This window comes from Coregonus clupeaformis, chromosome 37 (assembly GCF_020615455.1).
Source record: "Coregonus clupeaformis isolate EN_2021a chromosome 37, ASM2061545v1, whole genome shotgun sequence".
Lineage (NCBI taxonomy): Eukaryota > Metazoa > Chordata > Actinopteri > Salmoniformes > Salmonidae > Coregonus > Coregonus clupeaformis.
Window position 1 is genome coordinate 23,669,086 of NC_059228.1, and position 21,260 is coordinate 23,690,345.

The 21,260-nt window shown below is 41.5% G+C and overlaps 1 protein-coding gene across 6 annotated transcripts in view; it reads right to left on the reverse strand.

Moving 5' to 3' along the window:
- Nucleotides 1-13,130: 13,130 nt before the first annotated feature.
- LOC121553193 (transcription factor COE3) overlaps nt 13,131-21,260 on the reverse strand; it is a 74,507-nt gene continuing 66,377 nt past the window's right edge. For 3 of the 6 annotated variants that reach the window (XM_041866188.2, XM_041866190.2, XM_041866189.2), the window contains exons 12-16: nt 17,322-17,387; nt 17,049-17,220; nt 16,737-16,922; nt 16,336-16,503; nt 13,131-14,850 (exon numbers count right to left, since the gene is read on the reverse strand). In XM_041866188.2, the coding sequence (XP_041722122.1) occupies nt 14,819-14,850; nt 16,336-16,503; nt 16,737-16,922; nt 17,049-17,220; nt 17,322-17,387 (624 nt within the window). In that variant the 3' untranslated portion in view covers nt 13,131-14,818. The remainder of the gene's footprint in view (nt 14,851-16,335; nt 16,504-16,736; nt 16,923-17,048; nt 17,221-17,321; nt 17,388-21,260) is intronic. The other 3 variants (XM_041866191.2, XM_041866192.2, XM_041866193.2) reach the window with 1 other exon arrangement.

Genomic DNA, 21,260 nt, shown 5'->3' on the forward strand with positions numbered 1-21,260 from the left:
CTGTGAGCTTGTGTTGCCTACCACTTCGCAGTTGAGTCGTTGTTGCTCCTAGACATTTCCACTTTACAATAACAGCACTTACAGTTGACCGGGGCAGCTCTAGCAGGGCAGAAATTTTACGAACTGACTTGTGGAAAAGGTGGCATCCTATGACAGTGCCACGTTGAAAATCACTGAGCTCGGGGCCTCCCGAGTGGCGCAGTGGTCTAAGGCACAGCATCGCAGTGCTAGCTGTGCCACTAGAGATCGTGGTCCAGGCTCTGTCGCAGCCGGCCGCGACCGGGAGACCCATGGGGCAGCGCACAATTGGCCCAGCGTTGTCCAGGCAGGGATGTTCCTGTCCTATCGCGCACTAGCGACTCCTGTGGCGGGCCGGGCTCAGTGCACACTGACTCTGTCGCCAGGTGTACGGTGTTTCCTCCGACACATTGGTGCGGCTGGCTTCCGGGTTAAGCAGGCACTTTGTCAAGAAGCAGTGTGGCTTGGTTGGGTTGTGTTTCGGAGGACACACGACTCTCGACCTTCGCCTCTCCCGTGTCCGTACAGGAGTTGCAGCGATGAGACAAGACTGTAACTACCAATTGGATACCACGAAAAAGGGGGTAAATTTTTTTTATCACTGAGCTCTTCAATAAGGCCAATGTTTGTCTATGGAGATTGCATGGCTGTGTGCTTGATTTTATACACCAGTCAGAAACGGGTGTGGCTGAAATAGCCAAATCCACTAATTTGAAGGGGTGTCCAAATACTTTTGTAATATAGTGTATCACATGTTGAAATTTTGCATTTATTTCACATGAGATCATGTTTTCACATGTGTAGTTTCATGTTATCACATGTTGCTTTTACATGTTGTCACGTTAACACATTAACTTCACATAAGATCACAAGATATGTGATGCATATGTTTTTTCCGTAAGGGAATCTCCAAAAGGTAGCATATAGTCCAGAACACTCAGCCTTATGTATGTGTGAGTGTCCGTGTGAACTTGTGAACGTGTATGCTGCTGTATGCACTGCAGTGAGAGACATGGGCTGAGACTGAGTGTGTGTATTCCTTCACGTATTATTAACCTATGACTACAGCCTCGTTTTTAGAGAGTGGGAACCAGAGTGTCTCAGGCTGGAAAGTGCAGGTCTAGCCGTGTTCTGTTGACGAAGGGGCTGCACTTCAGAGGCTCCAGGACCCCCTGGCACCAGTCTCCCCAGTCCCCCAGACAGACTGGGAGCATCTGGGCTCCGTCAGCACCTCTGGCCCCTGCAGACTGCGATCTATATGACGAGTCCCGGACAGAGGAGTGGACTGGATCAGGGAGTGGGAAAATAAGAGCCTTGGTGCCAAATACTGTCTGCAGCCTTGTGAGAAATACACTTTACCTATTAGAAGTTCTGTATGACTAGAGAAGATGTACTGTATATATTTACCAATGTCTAGTGTCTTGATTTTCTGTAATTCTATCAGTTTAATTATATTCTAAATTGGAGTGGGGGTATGTATGGCGTCTGGGCACAAGTCTGTCTGAATGTAGTAGTAGTCAATAACATTAGTGTAACATACAGTATTTATACTGTGTTGCGAAGTGTGTTACAGATTGGATTCCATGTTCATACAAATACTCATGTAGACCTACTGTATGTGTCAAACTCTGGACTCATCCAGAGATAACTGTTGATCAGTTATATGTGTTTGATTGGTGGAGCTGGAGCATCCTCTTACAGGAAAGCTTTCACTGATTTGTCATGATTAATTATTATTAATTGATAAAAAATACACCTGGCACAGTCAACTCAGTATCTTTAAAATGTTTGAGATATTTTATTTAAAATAATATAGATGTGATTATTATATTATGATTGATGATCTATAATTAAGTCCACCTGCCATGGCACTAAAAAAGCCTGTGTGTTGGAATTGAATCTGACACATACACAGTTCTGCGTGTTAGGTAATTTGTTGACGAGAGGCCAAATTCATTTATGGAACAGTGGTATTGGCAGGCCTGGACACTCTGCAAAAGCAATGATAATCACAGAGGTTTGGCGCGGTGTTGATGATTATTGTCATGAATCTTGTCCTGGAGGCAGAACTGAGGAATTTCCCCTTAGATAGGCCCGCTGCAAAGTCAAAATTGGCTATAGGGTAAAAATGTCTGGATTTTTTATTTTTTTGCTTTTTCAGGTTAGGTTTAAAATCAGATTTTATGACATGCTAGCTAGTGACCACTCTGCAGCGCTGCCTCCAGAACAAGATGAATGACAAAAAACGCTAACCTGTGTGACATGGACTGTTCAGGAAAGGCCCTTACACGCAGGCTTTCATTGGCCATTGCTCCGTTATGTGGAAGCTAGAGGGAGATGTCTTCATAAGGCCATGAAGGATGACATTTCTCTTGGAGCTTGTAGATTATAGTATTTTCTGTAGCATGTAGACAATTTATGAGACGTTATTTTAGAGGATGTAAATTATAATGTTTTTCATAGTGCCCTAGTTTTCTTAGGTAAATGGGGGTAAATTACATGCTGAATGCTGAGAATTTTTTAAAGGCTGAACAGAAAGATACAGTAAGGGCCCAGGCACATCCTCTTTGGGGAGTTCAGGGATATGGGGTAAGAGTAGTTTAACAATTTTGGAACTTCATGTCGGTTGATAGAGGACCCTGTCTCAAGCTTCCTAATCACTGTTCAGGTTTCTTTAAAACACACTGTTAATTAGCCTCATTGACAGTCAAACTGGTGTTGTCACCCCCCTAGGACGTACAGCTCTCAGACCCTGCCTGTTTGTTACAGTCTCCCACTCAGTGTCGACTGTAAGACCATGGCTGGCAGACAGTTAGTGGTTTGTACAGCGGTGCTGACTGAAAATGGCACGCTTCCTGTTGCTTTGCAGCTGCCACCTCTGCTACTTCCATTATTTTCTGTAATATGCAGATGTTGTATCAACATTCCCCAACAAGGGGACTACAATAACTGTGTGATTCATGCATGTTTCAGAGTCACGTCAATTTCTCAAGTGGCACAATTAAAGGGAGAAATACTGTACCAGGTTTTTCACAGGCGCTGAAATCTGAAGAGTTTTTTTCTTTCTAGGAGGACTGTTTCATAAGGGTTCAGAAATTTTTATAGCCCTTTTCCTGAGTTGAGCTGTTCTGTGAGTCTTTGTGCGGCAAACCTGATCTCGACCCTCAGCGTATATGGAAATGGGGGTAAGGTTTTATGGGCCAAAAGGAATCGACACAGTCAAGCTCAGGGGGCATGAATATTGGATGTTATTTCTGGTCTCTTTTTTATGTAATCCATTGCCAATCCATTATTAATAGATGATATCATATCCAGAACTAGTGGACAAAGCACTACTGAGGGGTACTATGAAAGGAGTTCTATGTGTCAGAGTATGGCATAAAAATGCAGTTGAAGTTATATTATTTTATCACTGTCATCTCTCACTTTCTGACCTGTGTTTCTGTACTATGACTGTTCTTGGTTGAGTGTGCTTTATGGAAAATAATATAGGAAATCCTGCATCTGTGGGTCTGAAATAGTATCAAATAACACCCAAATACAAGTTTAATGGATTTTTGACCATTAGGATTATTTGCTATTCCACAGTGAATGAAGTAGATATATTTCTGCTGATCTAACTTTATCTATTTTTTCTGGACTGGATTGCAGATAGACGGACCAATGGTCACCCATGTGAACAAGTGATTTTACGTGAAGTTAATGTGATAACATGACAACATGTGAAGCAACATGTGATAACATGAAAACAACATGTGAGCACATGTGAAAACATGATCTCATGTGAATTTCTTTACAACATGGGGATGCAACATTTCAACGTTTCTCGGAACGTTGTGTCGTGGTACCCTGGAGGTTTGTGTCTAGTTGCGGTGAAAATACGATACATCTACAACAAGTTACTGTGTTTTAACAGCTAAATTAAGGCGTTAATGGACTGTATGTTGATTACTCGGGACTCAACCTCACAATCTCTTAGGTTGTTAGCTACCTGAAGTTCCTCCTGCGCCACGAGGCCTGTGGACATAACAGAGATTGGCTGTATATTTATTGCCAAGAATACGTTTCTGCACTTTGCCGAAAGCTACAGTAAAAATAAAGTAAATATATACAACAACTTGAAGGTGTTATTTCTATAAAATGACAGTATGCTGCTGTATTCTGATTTCAATTACTGTACAATCTTCTAAAATGTTGCACTGTGACCACACTTGGGACTGAGCCTTACGTGGGATTTGAACTCACAACCTCTTAGCAACCTGAAATCCCCTGCTACAGTATCAGATCCATGAAAGAGATATGGCCACAGACTTATTGGCAAGAATACATTTCTGCACTATGCTAAAAGCTGCCCAGAATCAAGTAAATAATTGTACAATTATCACCATAAATGTAAAACTAACAGTGCTCAATGCCACTTGATGAGCAGTGGTATTCATACTTTTTCAGCGGGGACCTGTCACGTCGACTCCCGCTCCCCCTCTCCAGTGCTCAACGTCGCCGGTCTACTAACCACCGGTCCTGGCAACCCATCATTACGCACACCTGCACCTCATCATTAGGCACACCTGGACTTCATCACTTCCCTGATTACTTCCCCTTAGGTGTTATTGGTTTTTTCTCTTACGTTCAGTACGTGTCCCATGTGTGCTTTTGTATCTGTTTAGTATTAAAACTCACCTTCTGCACCTGCTTTCTGACTCCCGGTGTATACATTACATGACCCCATTTTTTTAGGCAGAATTTCTGGGGACCCCATTTTTTTGGGACAGAATTTCTGCCGACCCCACCTCAAATCTAATGACACAACCTAAAAATTTGTAAATTAAATGTTTTACATCAGCAAATAACCTTCAATTCATTACATTTTCATCTCTTGCGACCCCAATATCAATTTTTATTTGTCACTTGCTTTGTAAACAACAGGTGTAGACTAACAGTGAAGTGCTTACTTACGGGTCCTTTTCCAACTGCAGAGTTAAGATTAAAAATATATATATATAATAGAGATAGTGACATGAGTAATAAATACACAGTGAATAACAACCGAGTAAAAGTAACATGGCTATATACAGGGAGTAACAGTACTGAGTCGATGTGCAGGGGTACGAGGTAGCTATGTACATACAGTATAGGTAGGGATAAAGTAACTAGGCAACAGGATCGATAATAGACAATAGCAGCAGCGTATGTGGTATATGTAGTTGGGATGTCAGTGTACGTACTGTGTGTGTGTGCAGAGTCAGTGGAAGAGACTTAGTGCAAACAAGGGTCAAAGCAGGTAGTCATTTGATTAGCTATTTAGCAGTCTTCTTTAGTAGTCTTATGGGTTGGGGGTAGAAGCTGTTCAGGGTCCTGTTGGTTCCAGACTTGGTGCACTGGTACCGCTTGCCATGCAGTAGCAGAGAGAACAGTCTATGGCTTGGGTAGCTGGAGTCTTTGACAATATTTTGGGCTTTCCTCTGACACCGCCTGGTATAGAGGTCCTGGATGGCAGGGAGCTCGGCCCCAGTGATGTACTGGGCCGTACTCACCACCCTCTGTAACGTCTTGCAGTCGCGTGCCTTGCAGTTGCTGTACCAAGTGGTGATGCAGCCAGTCAAGATGCTCTCAATGGTGCAGCTGTAGAACTTTTTGAGGATCTGAGGGCCCATGCCAAATCTTTTCAGCCTCCTGAGGGGGAAGAGGTGCTGATGTGCCCTCTTCACAACTGTGTATGTGTGGACCATGTTAATTCCTTAGTGATGTGAACACCGAGGAACTTGAAGCTCTCAATCTGCTCCGCTATGGCCCCATCGATGTGGATGGGAGGCGTGCTCGCCCCTCTGTTTCCTGTAGTCCACGATCATCTCCTTTGAATACCACTGACATAGGGTATACATGAATGCTTCGGGGATTTGAACTGTGCAACGATGTTTCTGCAGCGCCACCAGGTTCATACTTATTGCTTGGAACATACTGTATATTAACACACTCTCAAAAAATAACGGTATGGTTAGGGTACAGTGTTGTTCCCTGAGGCACAAAAAGGTTAAAGATACATTTCACATGTACACGTATGAACTCACATGTAGGTATAATGGGACGTTTTTCTTTTAAATATAGGTGGGGGCAAAGTACTGGTAGGGCTCATTAGCATTTTGGGGGGTGTTTTCAAATATGTTTGTATTTGTGCCAACCGTCAGTGGAAGTGTTGTAGCAGTTTTTTAAGGTTATGCCGATGCAAGTTAAGCACCTCCTTTGACACTGTCTGTTCTTCAAACTTTGTAAGAGCATGTGTCACTAATGAGCTGCACTGTAACGAGGTTATTGTGCATTTTCCAGTCATTAATGGCAACCTGTTGCCAGAAGTTGCTGTGAATTGATAATTTCCTAACTGGAAATCATTTGTCAGTAAATTATTGTAAAATTCACAAAACTTACTGGCAAAATGTTGCCAGTAACCTAACAGACAACTTGCTTCCGCTGGCAATACTGTACTTGTCAGTAAAATACTGTGCCTTTGCAACATGCAACATTACATGCTCATTGTCAACATACTCACTTCCCTGCCACACCATCAGGTCAGTGAGTGTCATAGTAGCCACAGTAAGTTACTGTGAATTTTACAATAACCCCCTTGCAGCTAGTTAACAGTAAGTAACTGAAAATTAAACATGAACTTCCTGTCAATCAGCTGCCATTAAGTTACTGGAAAATGGACAGGAGCATCTTAAGGATTCTTTTTTTTTTTTGTTACAGTGCATCTAAAATATCCTATAAGTTTAAATGTAATTTCCAGTGAGGCATGCCAAGTTAATTTGCAGGTCGGGCCAAAAAGTACCCAAGTGCATTGCAGTTGACAGTAAATATATAGCAAAACAATAATACAGTATCCAATTACTGTAGAAATGTACTGTAAAATTACTGTATCATTTCCCGCAAAATTAACAGCAATGGCTAACAATGTAATTTCATGTTATCACATGTTGAACCACATGATATCACATGGAAAATCACATGACTTCACATGTGGGATGTGAAATTTCATGTGAAATCATGTGATAAAGTGTTTTTAGTTGCTTTACACGTTATCACATTATCTTTACGTGTTCACATGAAATTCATGTGTTTTTTCCATAAGGGATCCCTGAAACAAACAGGGAACTAGACAAAACCTCCAGGGGACCATGACACAACATTCAGAGAACGTCCTTAAAATGTCCTCTGGGATATCTTTGGAACAAACCGTGAACTAGACAAACCTTCCTAGGGACCATGACACAACCACCCAAGAACGTCATTGAGGGCCATGTTAGGACATTTGTAAGATGTTCTCAAGACATTTGTTTTACCAGTCGTCAAGACATCACGTGATGGTCCCAAACCATTATAAGTAAATTATTGAAATGGTGGGGGTGTTTTAAAGTAAGTACGCTGTAAAGCTAAAATAGTGTAAAAGTCTTTAATCTATGACAACATGATTACAGTACATTTTACATGATCACTTAGTACTGACTTTTCAATATAACCCCACCTGGGATTTGAACTCACAACCTCTGGATTTGGGGTACGCTGATCCTTCTGCTGCACATCAAAGTCAGTAGCATTCCCCTACACATTCATTGCCTATAATACATCTCTGTACTTAGCAAAAGACTGCCATCTGCACTACTACTGTAGTTATCAGTTAATCTGATTATTCTCTCATCATTGATTTCATACTTATTTCAGTAATTGAATGGTTTTCTGTATAGTTGTCTAATGTTGGTGGGGCATACTATTCTGTTTGAAAGGCCCAGTTCAGTCAAAAATGTTATTTTCCTGTGTTTTATACAGAATATACTTTCACACTATGAGGTTGGATGTGGCAGGGCTTGCAAATTATCACGGATTACAAAGTGAAACCCAGCCGTTAGCTGCCCAGTGATGCGAGCCTACCAGACAAGTTAAATGCCTTCTATGCTTGCTTCGAGGCAAGCAACACTGAACCATACATGAGAGCACCAGCGGTTCCGAACGACTGTGTGATCTAAATGACTATCACCCCATAGCACTCACACCTCTATGAAACAGTAGCGGTCGGTGCCGTTTAAGATGAGGGAGGACCATTTTTTTTTTCTTATGAGCATGGCCTTATTTCTATTACAGCATATTGTATGACTGTCATTCATATTCCATTAACCCAGTTCAATGTAACATTGATAGGTTTAGGCTACTACATGATACTCTAATTTTACCAATACCCATTCTAAGGTTGCTACAACCTAGCCTATGAATGAAAGTCTACAATGTAGGTGCACACAGGTCAAGAGAAAGATTTGAGGTGACAGACAGTGAGAAATGGACAGACAGTTAAACATTCATTACCGCCTTGCACGCACTTGCCGACATCTAGCTGATCTAGGGTGTAATCATTAGTACAACAGTTGCAAATGAGAGTTTCAGTTGGACAAATTCAGGTATGTTTATCACCGTTTGGTTCCGTTTAAGAAATGTTTTTCAACAGAATCGGCAGAATGAATACACCCCGGATGACACGCAAACAGTTCACTTTCATAGCCACATACAAAAAGCTTGTTCTATTCCTGCTCACATCTACGTGTTCTCACCTTTTCCCTTTGCCTGTGGACTTCAATGCACAACATATCATAACCGCTACACACAGCCTACATCGTTGTCATCATATTAGCTAAAGTAACGTCATAGTCAACATAGCTAATAATAGAACTAACACGTTAGTAAACCCGCTACAATCATGCAGTACAGTGTGTACAGTTAGTAAGCAGTTTAGCAGTTACACCGGCGGGCCCTGGTGGCAATAAACTAGTAAAACCAAAAGCTTACCTTGACTTGGAAGAGTTCCAGTGTTGGATAGTCATAGCCAGCTAGCTAACATGGTATCCCTCTGTTTGAGCCGGGTGTTTGAGTAACTAAACTAGCCAGCAGCATTTGGTACCTAAGTAAGTGAAAGTGAAAAAGAAATGATAAAATATAGCTCTCTTTCTCTCTGTCTGTCTGTCTGCCTGTCTGTCTCTCTCTCTTGCTCATCCTTCATTTTTGAAGAAATTAATTTGCTCAAAACTGTTCAACTATTGTATTTTTCTCTCTTTGAGTCAACTACTCACCACATTGTATGCAGTGCAGTGCTAGTTAGCTGTACCGTATGCTTTCAGTACTAGATTAATTATCTGATCCTTTGATTGGGTGGACAACATGTCAGTTCATGCTGCAAGAGCTCTGATAGGTTGGAGGATGTCCTCCGGAAGTTTATTTGTATTGAAGTCAATGTACCCAGAGGAGGACGGAAGCTAGCTGTCCTCTGGCTACACCATGGTGCTACCCTACAGAGTGCTGTTGAGGCTACTGTAGACCTTCATTTCAAAACAGTGTGTTTTAGTCAAATATTTGGTGACGTGAATATATTTTTAAAAGTTTTATCTAAAAAGGATAACTTTTTAAATATTTCACTATTTTAATTTTTATGAACTTCACTGAGGAGGATTGTCCTCCCCTTCCTCCTCTGAGGAGCCTCCACTGCCATTAAATACTTTGAAAGGCTGGTAATGGCTAACATCAACACCATCATCCCAGACACCCTGGACCCACTCGAATTTGCATACCGCCCCAACAGATCCACAGATGATGCAATCTCTATTGCACTCCACACTGCCCTCTCCCACCTGGACAAAAGGAACACCTATGTGAGAATGCTGTTCATTGACTATAGCTTAGTGCTCAACACCATAGTGCCCTCCAAGCTGCTCATCACTAAGCTCAGGACCCTGAGACTGAACACCTCCCTCTGCAACTAGATCCTGGACTTCCTGACGGGCCGCGTGCAGGCGGTGAGGGTAGGCAACTACATATCCGCCACGCTGACCCTCAACACGGGGGTTCCCTCGGGTGCGTGCTTAGTCTCCTATACTCCCTGTTTTTTTTGTCATTTTAGCAGACGCTATCCAGAGCGACTTACAGTTAGTGAGTGCATACATTTGTTTTCATACTGGTCCCCCGTGGGAATCGAACCCACAACCCTGGCGTTGCAAGCACCATGCTCTACCAACTGAGCTACACGACTGTGTGGCCGCGTACGACTCCAACACCATCATTAAGTTTGCTGACAACACGACGATGGTAGGCCATATCACTGACAACGATGAGATAGCCTATAGGGTGGAGGTCAGTGAAATTGTGAAAATTATGATAATGCCCTTTTAGTGTAAGAGCTGTTTGAAAAGACCGCCTGAAATTTCAGCCTGTTTTGGTATGATGGAGTTTTGGCCTGCCTGGTGACATCACCAGGTGGTAAATTAATTAATGAATAGACCAATAACAGCTAGTTTTCCAAACCTCTCTGCCAATAACAGCTAGTTTTCAGTTCCCCCCACTCCGACCACTCCCAGACCGGCCTAGGAACATTCTTGCTTGAGAAATGTATCTTTGCTAAGAAGCTGTTTTTGTTTCTTTTTGACCATTTTAATTGAAAATAATCACAGTAAGATAAAAATAGCTGTATTGGACCTTTTAATGTTACTTTTGAATCACAATGATAAATATTATAGTTTTTCTTGAGTGTATTCTGTAACAAAACTGAGATTTACTTTGAAGTCCAAAGTGTAGGAATACAGGTGAAATCAGTCATTGACACGCATGGTGGCGTAGCAGGAAGAATGCTGGAATTCCGTGAACCAAGAGGTTGTGAGTTCAAATCCCAGGTTGAATAATAATTACTGTATAAATGAACATCTTGATATTGTACACATGAGGCTACAAAGCCATTACATCAGCACCCCTGAAAGTTAACATATAAGCACCTGAATAAGTCTTACATAGGGAGTGGATGTGTAAGGTAATATTCTCTTTTAAGGTCAGTTTGAATTGTTTTTCCTCATGGGAAACTGTGGATTGATAAAGACCAAACAAAACCCCTTTTCTGAATGCTTGTCCTCCATGGAGGTTTCATTCCTTTATATCATCCAGCCCAATTCCCAGCATGCACAGCCATTGTGACTCTTTCAACTGGATCTCTCCATTGACTGGCTCATTGTCCAGCCAGGCTTTTGTGTGGCGCTATCACTGGAGTGCAATCTTTCACCTGAACACTATAGGAACATCGCAGTGATATGGTCGGGTATAGCATCTGAGGCAACCACGTCTGAAAGGAATAAAGCAATGGCAGAGACATCTAGAACAACAGGAGTAGCAAATAAAATAGTCAGTTAGTAAACCTTGAATAGATATATTCAACATTACCTTTTGATTTGTGTAATGAAGAGGGGGTATTTTAAAATATAACAATATGTGGGCAGTTAAGATCGATATTGCTTTCAATATTTCTCTCCTTTGACAGATAACCACTACTGAGGAAAGGCTTGATAAGAGTAGCAACATATGGATGTGGTGAGCCTTGGCCTCCTTTGATTGCATGACCTCTTGACCCCAGCCTGTGTTGGAGAGCGTGGTGGCCACATTGTCTGGGTGTCTGTCAGGCCCTGGTTATAGGGCGTTATTGACTCAGGATTTATAAATATTGAATGAAAACATTAAGAGCATGGTGGAGGGCGGCCAGGCCATTAGAGTTCTCCAATAAAGAGGCTCTCACCATGATTGAGTGTTGTGGCTATGGGCTGGTTTTTGGTACAGAGAGAGCCTGGTTTGATTTCCAAGCAGTAGTACATTCCTGCCTGGCATTACTGGGCATGCTCAAAATGCTTGCCTACTATGTTTGTTATCCTACTATTAAATTAAATCATTGTCCATTGATAGACATAGATCAGGGAGGGACAACTAGCGGCCCGCGGCCCCCCTTTTCTAGGCCAGTCGGGGTCTCAACTTACTGTTGAGAGTTAGAATGATAGAAAAAACAAGGTGCAATTTCGACCCACGAGCCACTATGATGAGTTCAGTTTTTTTGTGGCCCCCACCCCCGTTAAAGTTGCCCATCCCAGACATACTGTAGATAAACAATGTATAACACTTAATTTATGCTAAGACTAGAAATGATTACAAGTGTTTACATGGAGTAGATGGATTCAGTTTTTCCTTTAACTAGTTTTTGAATTTTTTAAGAAAAAAAAGAGACTGAGCAAGAAACAGATAAGGAAGCAGGTATGTGACTATTGTTATTAGACACGTCAGATTATCGAGGGAATGCTTTGAAGCACACATCGATCGCAGTTGAAAATTGAATCATTCTCTGGTGTATCTGACATCACACTATCAGCATCACCTGCATTATCTTATATGCCATGAGATCTATGCACACCGCTGGCATAATAAGCTGTGATTCGCTGATTCCTGCTCAACTTGCATTCACTTAAACATGATTATAGGGTGAGATGGTCATGGACACTGTTGCCTTGATGAGAAATTGACATTTTGTGACCTGGTCTCCAGGACCACTCAGAAAGCCAGATAAGATGTTTAGTTGTTTTACAGGAGAGGCGCTATTCTTCCCCGTTGCTTCTCTATCTCTGTTTGACCCACTTGATGAGTATAGATTTCACAGGGCCCCCTTTCAGCGTTCAAACTATGAGTTTCAAAACAATACCAACCCCTTATAGACAAAAGATAACCTTGCTCTTTCAATGTATTGATTCTTTATTAACTAGGCAGCCTAATGCAATGAAATGAGGGATTTTAATGGGGCCTCTTTAGGGTGCTTTGAATAAAAAAGCTCACGCCATTTATGAAAGGCTACAATGCATTTAACAGGCTATTTAAAGCATGGTTGTAGAGAAAGATTCAGATATAAAGATCAATATGAATGTGCCTCAAAGTCAAATTGCTGGGTCAATAGAACAACAGAACTGCACAGAGATTTGTTTTGACTATTTAGGGAAGATTAGAAATACGTTTTAAGTTTCTTTTAAAACGTATTTCTAATCTTCCCGAAATTGTCAAAACAAAGCTCTGTGCAGTTCTGTTCTATTGGCCCAGCTGTCTGTTGCAACCTGTTTCTGAATCTAAAAGGCTAGAAACCACCATGGAGAGAGTGGATATCCCTGGCTCTTACAGGTGTAATCCAAGGTTTCATGTACAAAAGTGTTCTGTGTATTTAATCAATGTATGTTGCTGTCGTATTTCAGGTAAAGATAACAACTGAAGAAATCCACAGGCATTAGCAAGTATTGTTTTTTTTTACTGAAAATTTTAATAAAACATCACTTATTCATTTCTGTTTCCATTCCAAATTTTGACATTTTGAATTTTTGTTCCCTGTAAACACATTTAAGCTATGTGGCAGAGTCATAAGTGGTGAGTAAAAGTGACTTGTATACATTCTACAAAACAGAAAGAAAATACTACCACAAATGGAGTCCCTTCCTCCAAGGTTGTCCCTCATGCACATCGTTTCTATTGTATCTTAACAACTATCATATGGGTCACAAACAATTTATTTGACAATACAACCAACAAAGTTCTCCAAAAATGGTATGTATAGATAATTTAAAATCAATATAAAAATAAACAATGAAGTTTGACTTCCCTTTAAAAAAAATGGACAGAGAGTCTTGACAGAGTAACAAAACTTTGAAGATACATGTGAAATATATGGACATTACATTTGATCAAATACAAAAAAAACATGAAGGCAACAGTTCTTGGCTGAAATTCTCTGTGCTGCATCACTATTAAGGGCATGACAATTAATACATACATAATGAAAAGCAATATACAAAATATCAGAGATAAATACAATATTTATAGTTGATATGTTACAAAATCTCCCTCAAGTGAGCGCAAGTGTGTATTGGAACGGAAATATGACAATGAACTACTTTCCATTTTAGATGGAGTTTAATTTTGCTTTAAATGTTGTTGATCTAAAATAAAGACAGATGCCTAAATATTTAGCACAATTTTGGCAATATCACAATAGTCTACAAGTTTATAACCACATATAAAACACATAAGGGGATTTGGAGCTAGAAGGAAGAGGATGGCCCTCTTCAACAAGAAACAGACTTCACAGTAGCCTAGGAATGCATTAATATACAGTGCTAGCAAAAAAGTTTAAAGAAACGTGGCAAAACACACTTGCTTAAAAGGAAGCTCTAGCCAGGCGTTCTACATACGCCAGTGTACTTGTTGAATCCAAGATCATTTTCACTTCGAAGATGAAATTCTAGCTACAATAAATTACTAATTTAATTTAAGATGTATGAATGAAACATGACACAATCTTACCCACCCACCCAGCCCCACCCATTTACTTGCATTTCCTGTATTTTATGATTGATTTCTACATTATATATCTCATATATTTTCCAGTTGAAAATCTTAAACCTTCTTGGCCCCACTGTATTTTATCACACATAAAAATACAAAAAAGTCACATTATAAAGACACACAATTGTGAATCTATTGAAAGAGAGTTAAAACAAAAAAACATTTTCTGAGGCAAACAAGTTCATAGGTAAATGTACATCAGTGTTTACATTAAAACCAAATGATGAGTCCACAGAGTTCCTTCCAGGATATGGTTCACTGGACAAAGCCAAAGTTCAACCCGATAGGTATGCAAAATAAACACTCCATCATATTTTGTCTTCTTCGAGGTTGATCAAATGGAAATAAAATGAGCAAAAAAGCTAAAATTGTTGAGTTCCTAATGAAATGCTTTGTCCAAATGTCCAAATCTTAACTCTTGAAATAGTCTTTTAAAAGAAAATCATGTTTTTATCTTCATTAAAAACAGAATAAACTGTTGACTATATCCTCAATATTTTAGATTACGCCAGTGTCTTTGTTGTGTGATAAAGGGGTGTCCTGTATCGTGGTGAGAAGATTGGTGCTTGAGACGATGAAAGTGCATTTACATTGGAGGTACAACCAGACCGGACATAGCTGGAAAAGACAGAGAGAGAGAAATTGCATTTAGCACATTCATCCTTTCCAATGTATTAAATTGGATAAGCAAAACATTTAGCTATTTACATCAAGGAACTTTAAAACAAATGTTAAGTTATGATGTTGTAAGTGAGACTGTGTGTATGTGTGCATGTGCGCCTGTGTGATGCGTGAGTGTGTATGTGTGTGGTGTGTCTGTGCATGTCTGAGTGCAAACCTCTAACACGATAGTTTTAAAAGCCTCCCTCTTGCTCTGACATTTCAGGCCCCACTAGGCCAGCGTGGCTCCGTGTGATATTCCTCCTGGTGTTGAGGTAATGGCAAACAGTGAACCAGACTCCAAGGAGAAACGGCCCTGCCGACCATGGAACAACAACACAACCACTACCCACAATGCTGTGCTACAACCCCCACCTTTGTCACTTAAGGACTCAGCTGACTCCCCTCAGACTCAGGTGACTCCCATCAGACTCAGCTGACTCCCCTCAGACTCACCTGACTCCCCTCAGACTCAACTGACTCCCCTCAGACTCACCTGACTCCCCTCAGACTCAACTGACTCCCCTCAGACTCAGGTGACTCCCCTCAGACTCAGGTGACTCCCCTCAGACTCAGCTGACTCCCCTCAGACTCACCTGACTCCCCTCAGACTCACCTGACTCCCCTCAGACTCAGCTGACTCCCCTCAGACTCACCTGACTCCCCTCAGACTCAGCGGACTCCCCTCAGACTCCATACTGAGGATGGAGCCACTGCATTACACTCCTATTTCCACAGTCACTACACTACTCCTATTTCAAAATCATTATCCACAAGCTTCGACAGAGATCAAAGGTAGTTTCCATTCTTTTACCCAGACCATCTGCTAGGATATCATTAGAAACTTTAGCTTTTACAGAGAGTTGATATACTCAGTATTTCACACATTCTGAACAATTAGGTGGCTAGTAAAATGCCAGGATGAAAAGTCATAGTGTCATGGTTGGAATGCTTTTAAGTTTGCCAGCACAGATGATGGCAAGGCATTGCTCATTAATTTCTGCACAACATGTATTAATAAGTATGATCGTGTAGCAAGATGAACTTTAATTTCCCACTTCATTAAGCTCAATGTTATTAATCTTGGGGCGCACGCTACGGCTAAGCTTGTTTTCAAAGCAATCATGTTGGTCATGACAGACACACAAAACCTAATAAACATAATTACTAAAACAATTCTGGGAAGGTGTTGCCCTTAGACCTTGGAATATATCATTTGCTATACTGGATGGGTTGTGTGTGTGGTGTGTTTGCATGTCTGCTTATGTGCGTGTGTTTGCTTGTGTGAGTGTGTGTGTGTACATGTGTGTACGTGTGTGTGTGTATGTGTGTGTGTACGTGTGTGCACTCATGCTTGCTTGTGTATTTGAATGTAAACTCAAAAGGTGTAAGTAATGAATTGCAGCCTGTTAAAATGCATATTTGTAATGATTAGTCCCTCACCAAACCGGACAGAGGCATGAGCCGCGGTATCTGCCCAGTAGTCCGAAGGGAAGGGATGAGGGGGTGAGGGGGGCTCACCTTGCAGTCCGTTGCCATTTGCGTTGGTGCAGGAAGGGGGTGGGGAGGCCTGGGGTCGGACCACAGGGGCGAAGGCGCTCTTTTGTTTAACTGCAGACAAGATATTGGGGGGGTAAGAACATGCTATCGGACTAAACTGGGCTGTATTTAGTGAGGTGAAACATTCAGAACATTGCCTATAGAAATGTAAAGAATAGAGTCTAACATGATTCAGATTCTCTACCTGACAGACGAGTATAACTGCCCTACACAATACTTTTCTATCTGAACATTGTGTAACTTTGCTCCCTCCTGAACAGGTCTGAGATGGCAGCTCTACTCACTTCCATATGGAGAGTTGGCAGAGGATCCGTTGAGGAACCCAGGGGAGCTGGAAACTCCCAGGTTGGACATGCCAGAGTTCCCGTAGCCATTCATACTGTTACTGACAGTGTTGTAGCTGGACTGCTGTGGGGTGCTGCTGGTGATGTACCCTCGTGGAGACACACTGCTGGTGTTCCGGCTGTAGCCTACCGAGGAGGAAGAAGAGGAGGATGGGGTGATTCGAGGTCTATAGGATTCATTCATTCTTTCATTCATGACTTACTTAGCTGACTGTGAGTAATTCTTGACCACTAAGCATAATTTCCACCTACCCTGGTCATTTCCCTGTGACTCGGACACGTTGACGGCTAGCTGGCTGCTGAAGGAGTTGACTCCCATCATGCCGTGGGAGGCTGTGTTGGCGAGGGAGGGGATCTGGTTGTGGTTACGGGGAACGCTGTACAGGGCCTCTGCTATGTCCGCTGCCCTCTTCAGAATGATCTCCTGTGAAACATGGAGGGAGAAGTTAAGAGTTATTGAGCTGCTCTCCCTCAGTCATCCATTATGGTAGCGAAAGACGTGTGTATGTCTGTCGGTCTGCATACCTGGTTATTGTGGGGCATCCCATACAATGCTTCAACAAGGTCAGCTGCTCTCTTCAGCAATACCTCCTGATGAAAAAAAATGGAAACACAGACATTATTATTATGTTCAATGATACTGTTCAACAAACACCATGACATGTAATGTAACAATAAGAGTCATTTATTTTACACATACAATAAGAGGTATTTGTTAGGTGGGTAAATAAAAGTGACCCTGTATTGAGAGGCACCAACACTGCATTAGGCCACCAACCCTTCCCAGAACCACTGGGAACAATGAATAATGTCCCATCTCTTAATTAAACCAGCGTAGGCCTTAAAAACAACACCTCACCCTCTAATTCTGGCCTCGCGTTTGCACAAGAGTTCAGCACTGGAGTCTCCTTTCTTCAGAACAATAAAGTGAATTAGCTTGGGTTAATCTAGTTCTCCCGTAATGACATTAAGACATTTTTCAATTAACCTCTTCGACTGGCTGTTGTAAAGGACTTCACAAATGACTTCCCATCCAGCGAGAGCTGGGTGCTTGTGCCTCGGGGACATGGATGCATGGAATGTAGTCTTATCCATGTCTGCATGCTTGTCCCTGCTTCACAATAAGGATTAGCCATGTTGCTTTGGCTCTTAACACTGAGAATGAGTTGGCCCTGGATCCTATTCCCTGCTCTACTTCAGAATAGAGCGTGTTAGTGTGCTTTTATCTGCTCTTTGAATTGAGCACTTAATGAAATCCTTCATGGAGCACGGCACTGCTTTGTTTAGTGTGATGCTCCAAGCAATATGTTAGGAAAACCATCTCCTCCATTTAAGAGCATTTATTCGCACAAAGAAATGCTTGAGCTATTGCTGTGGTGTTTTATTTGAACGCTTGTTTACTGTCACCTGCTGTATTGCAGCAGTATGTTGACTTTCCGTCAGAACCTCGGTTAAAAGCGATGCAAATCTGTCACTAGAAACATCTCAGATGGCGCTTGTTTTCTTCCCACATTGCGTGTTTTCCTTCGCGGGCCTCAGTAATTTGTGTGAAGTGTTCCATCACTTGGCAATAGCAATCTGGGATTAAGACGGCAGCTGCCGTAAATGAATGTAAACACAGCCATCGCGCCTTCAAACAGCGGCCTCCAAGACTTGGCCTGCGTTTCCAAGGCAGCGCGTATGGAGTGTGTATGGAGTGTGTATGCGCCTCCTTTCATCCCGAAGAGCCATATCTTCCTGAAGTCCTTGATTTATCAAGATGAAAACGTTGTAGAAGCTTCTAGCATGTGCCATGCTCTTATAGAAACATAGAGTTTAATCCACCAAGTTACCGGACGGGTGGCTCTCTTTAAAATGGGCATTTACCTCTGAAATTGGTGTGTATGCTCAACGTTGCATGCATCTAGTTTGCATACAAATAAAGAATTATGGTTGTCATGAGCCAGGTTCACTAAATGAGAGGACCAGCTGTCTTTATGTGTTCTCATCAGGCAGAACAGATTCCTCTCTTGCTCGATGAGTGAGACAAAGTGTTTTTTCTTTCCTTTTTCCTGCAGTTAATAATTACCAATAATCTATTCTATCATATTTGAAGATCTTCTACATGCCTCTCAATTTCAAACAACAATTAAAGCAATTAAGACTGTCACGTTCGCAAGCCATGTTTCATTCTCTGAAAACCTCCTCTCCATCCTTGTCCATATGGCACTTTGCAGCAGCAACATAAGGACAGCTTGGAAAAAAGAGAGAAAACGATATTACCTCTCATCCTTAATCTGTCGTTTACCGCGTGGCGTCTTAACTAACCAAGCTCACTCGTAGGGCTATGCTTAAGTGGTAGCCTAGTCATATCCCAGGATGATGGGAAGTGTGATACCCAATCAACCAAGGAGTTTGTTTTGTTTTCCGACGAGACACTTTCACGCGTATCGGCTCACACTGTGAATACGATTAGCACCGAATGGTGTTCTGAGGGCATTTCCATGTAAATCTGGATACTGCTTCAGCATAAAATGTAATTGGCTTTCTTGTCATGGAGACAGACATATCAGAACACCATGTTAAATTGAAAACAATTAAAGCCCATAGATGATCTCTTGTTTTGTGACAGAGGCATGACAGCTTTTCTGATATTCCTTGTTCTACACATGTTTTACACATGTTCAACAACTGATCACAGATCAGCCAAGATCTTGACACGATTAAAACCAACAAATTAGCTCTGTTGTTACCTGACAAAGGCATTACACATTTTCAGGTATTACATGTTCTACGCGGTAGCCTAAAACCTGTCTAAATGTGATTGTCCACATGGTAGATTAGCTAAGATTGTGTATTTATGTTATCACAGTTAAGAAAAGGGGGCCCAGGTTATGTAGCTTGGAGTGGTAATGCCATTATAAAACTGTAAGGCAATTACTGGGTTAGCTCTAGCCTGAGGTAATGAATACATTCAGAAGGATAGGGCCATTAGATGTAGGTACTTCAAAGAGCACAAGAATAGACATTCATTTAAATACATGGATAATTGCTTGACATGAACACATTTGTAATATTTATTTTCTCCTTGTGGATTTCACAAAGAATTGGAAAAGAATAGGTTTGTGTTCATTTAGAAAAAAGAGAAGCGAATGCAATCAACGTAATAATAAAACAATATTGGGTTTCTGCTTTTAATTTTGTAATGAATCTAATTTGTTACAGAAGAAAGGAGAAATTGAGTGTGGTATAATGTGATATCCAGTCTATTTGTCCATTACTGCCACAGGGCACAAAATGGTATTATAAATGGTATTTTTTTATGGGAGGAATCTAAAATTGTTTTATAACAAGATTTTAAAAAGGAGGGTGAATTCCGAAGTCTCTGTTCACTTAACGCCATGCCCACAAACCAATCTCCTTTCGCATCACTTGACTGTTCACACTTGTTACTTTCATATTCACTCTGGACTCTGCATTGGATTTTTATATCGCTGCTCGTCCCTTAGGGCCAGTCTGTCATCTGCAATGTTGTCTTAAAATTACAAGGTAAACTTCAATCAGAGCACACTTCCCCCTTTTTTTCCTTGGTGTAGCAACAATATTAGCGTGCATCCTTTGCAATCCATGAGCACTCCTATATTGGCTTTCTGTCTCCTCACAATTACCACGTGTCTTACTGGTCCTGGGGAAAAGGATGGTGGAAATCAATAGCGCCGTAATATTATCAACTGGAGGGTGAAGTAATTGAGGGAGGGGGGCCGGTGTCGATTTGCCTTTCTGCTAATGCACACTTTTTATAGTGTCTCTTCGCTACACCTGCAGCCCATAATGGCTGTTCTCTTCACGCCGTATCTCTTCTCATTCAAAATGTACATGCTAGCTAGCCTGAGGCTCTTATACTGAGAATGTGCTGTTGACCCTGAGAGGCGACCCTCAGATGGCAAGCTTAACAATGATGAATCACTCTGTAGGATCATTTACATGGCCCCCTGAACCCCATATTTGGGTCCATTAGAGAGCAAATCAAATATGTATATTATTTATTAGAAGTGCAGGCTTTCATCTCACTCTAAGATTGGGCCATGTGAGGGCTGGGGGGAGATCCTGCTATATTAAGTAAGTAAGCACACTGAGGAAACTCATCTCAGATTTTGAGTGAAAGATAGTTTTATCGCCAAAAGGCATTTTGTTCTCCAAGAAGAAAAAATGGATGCTGTAATACAAGTATGCATCACTGTATTCCTTGTTATGTTCAAATTGTAGATTTTACAGAAATGTACTGACTAAATTACATTTACGTCATTTAGCAGACGCTCTTATCCAGAGCGACTTACAGGAGCAATTAGGGTTAAGTGCCTTGCTCAAGGGCACATCGACAGATTTTCTCACCTAGTCGGCTCGGGGATTAGAACCAGCGACCTTTCGGTTACTGCCACAACGCTCTTAACCACTAAGCTACCTGCCGCTCTTATTGAGTGTGCA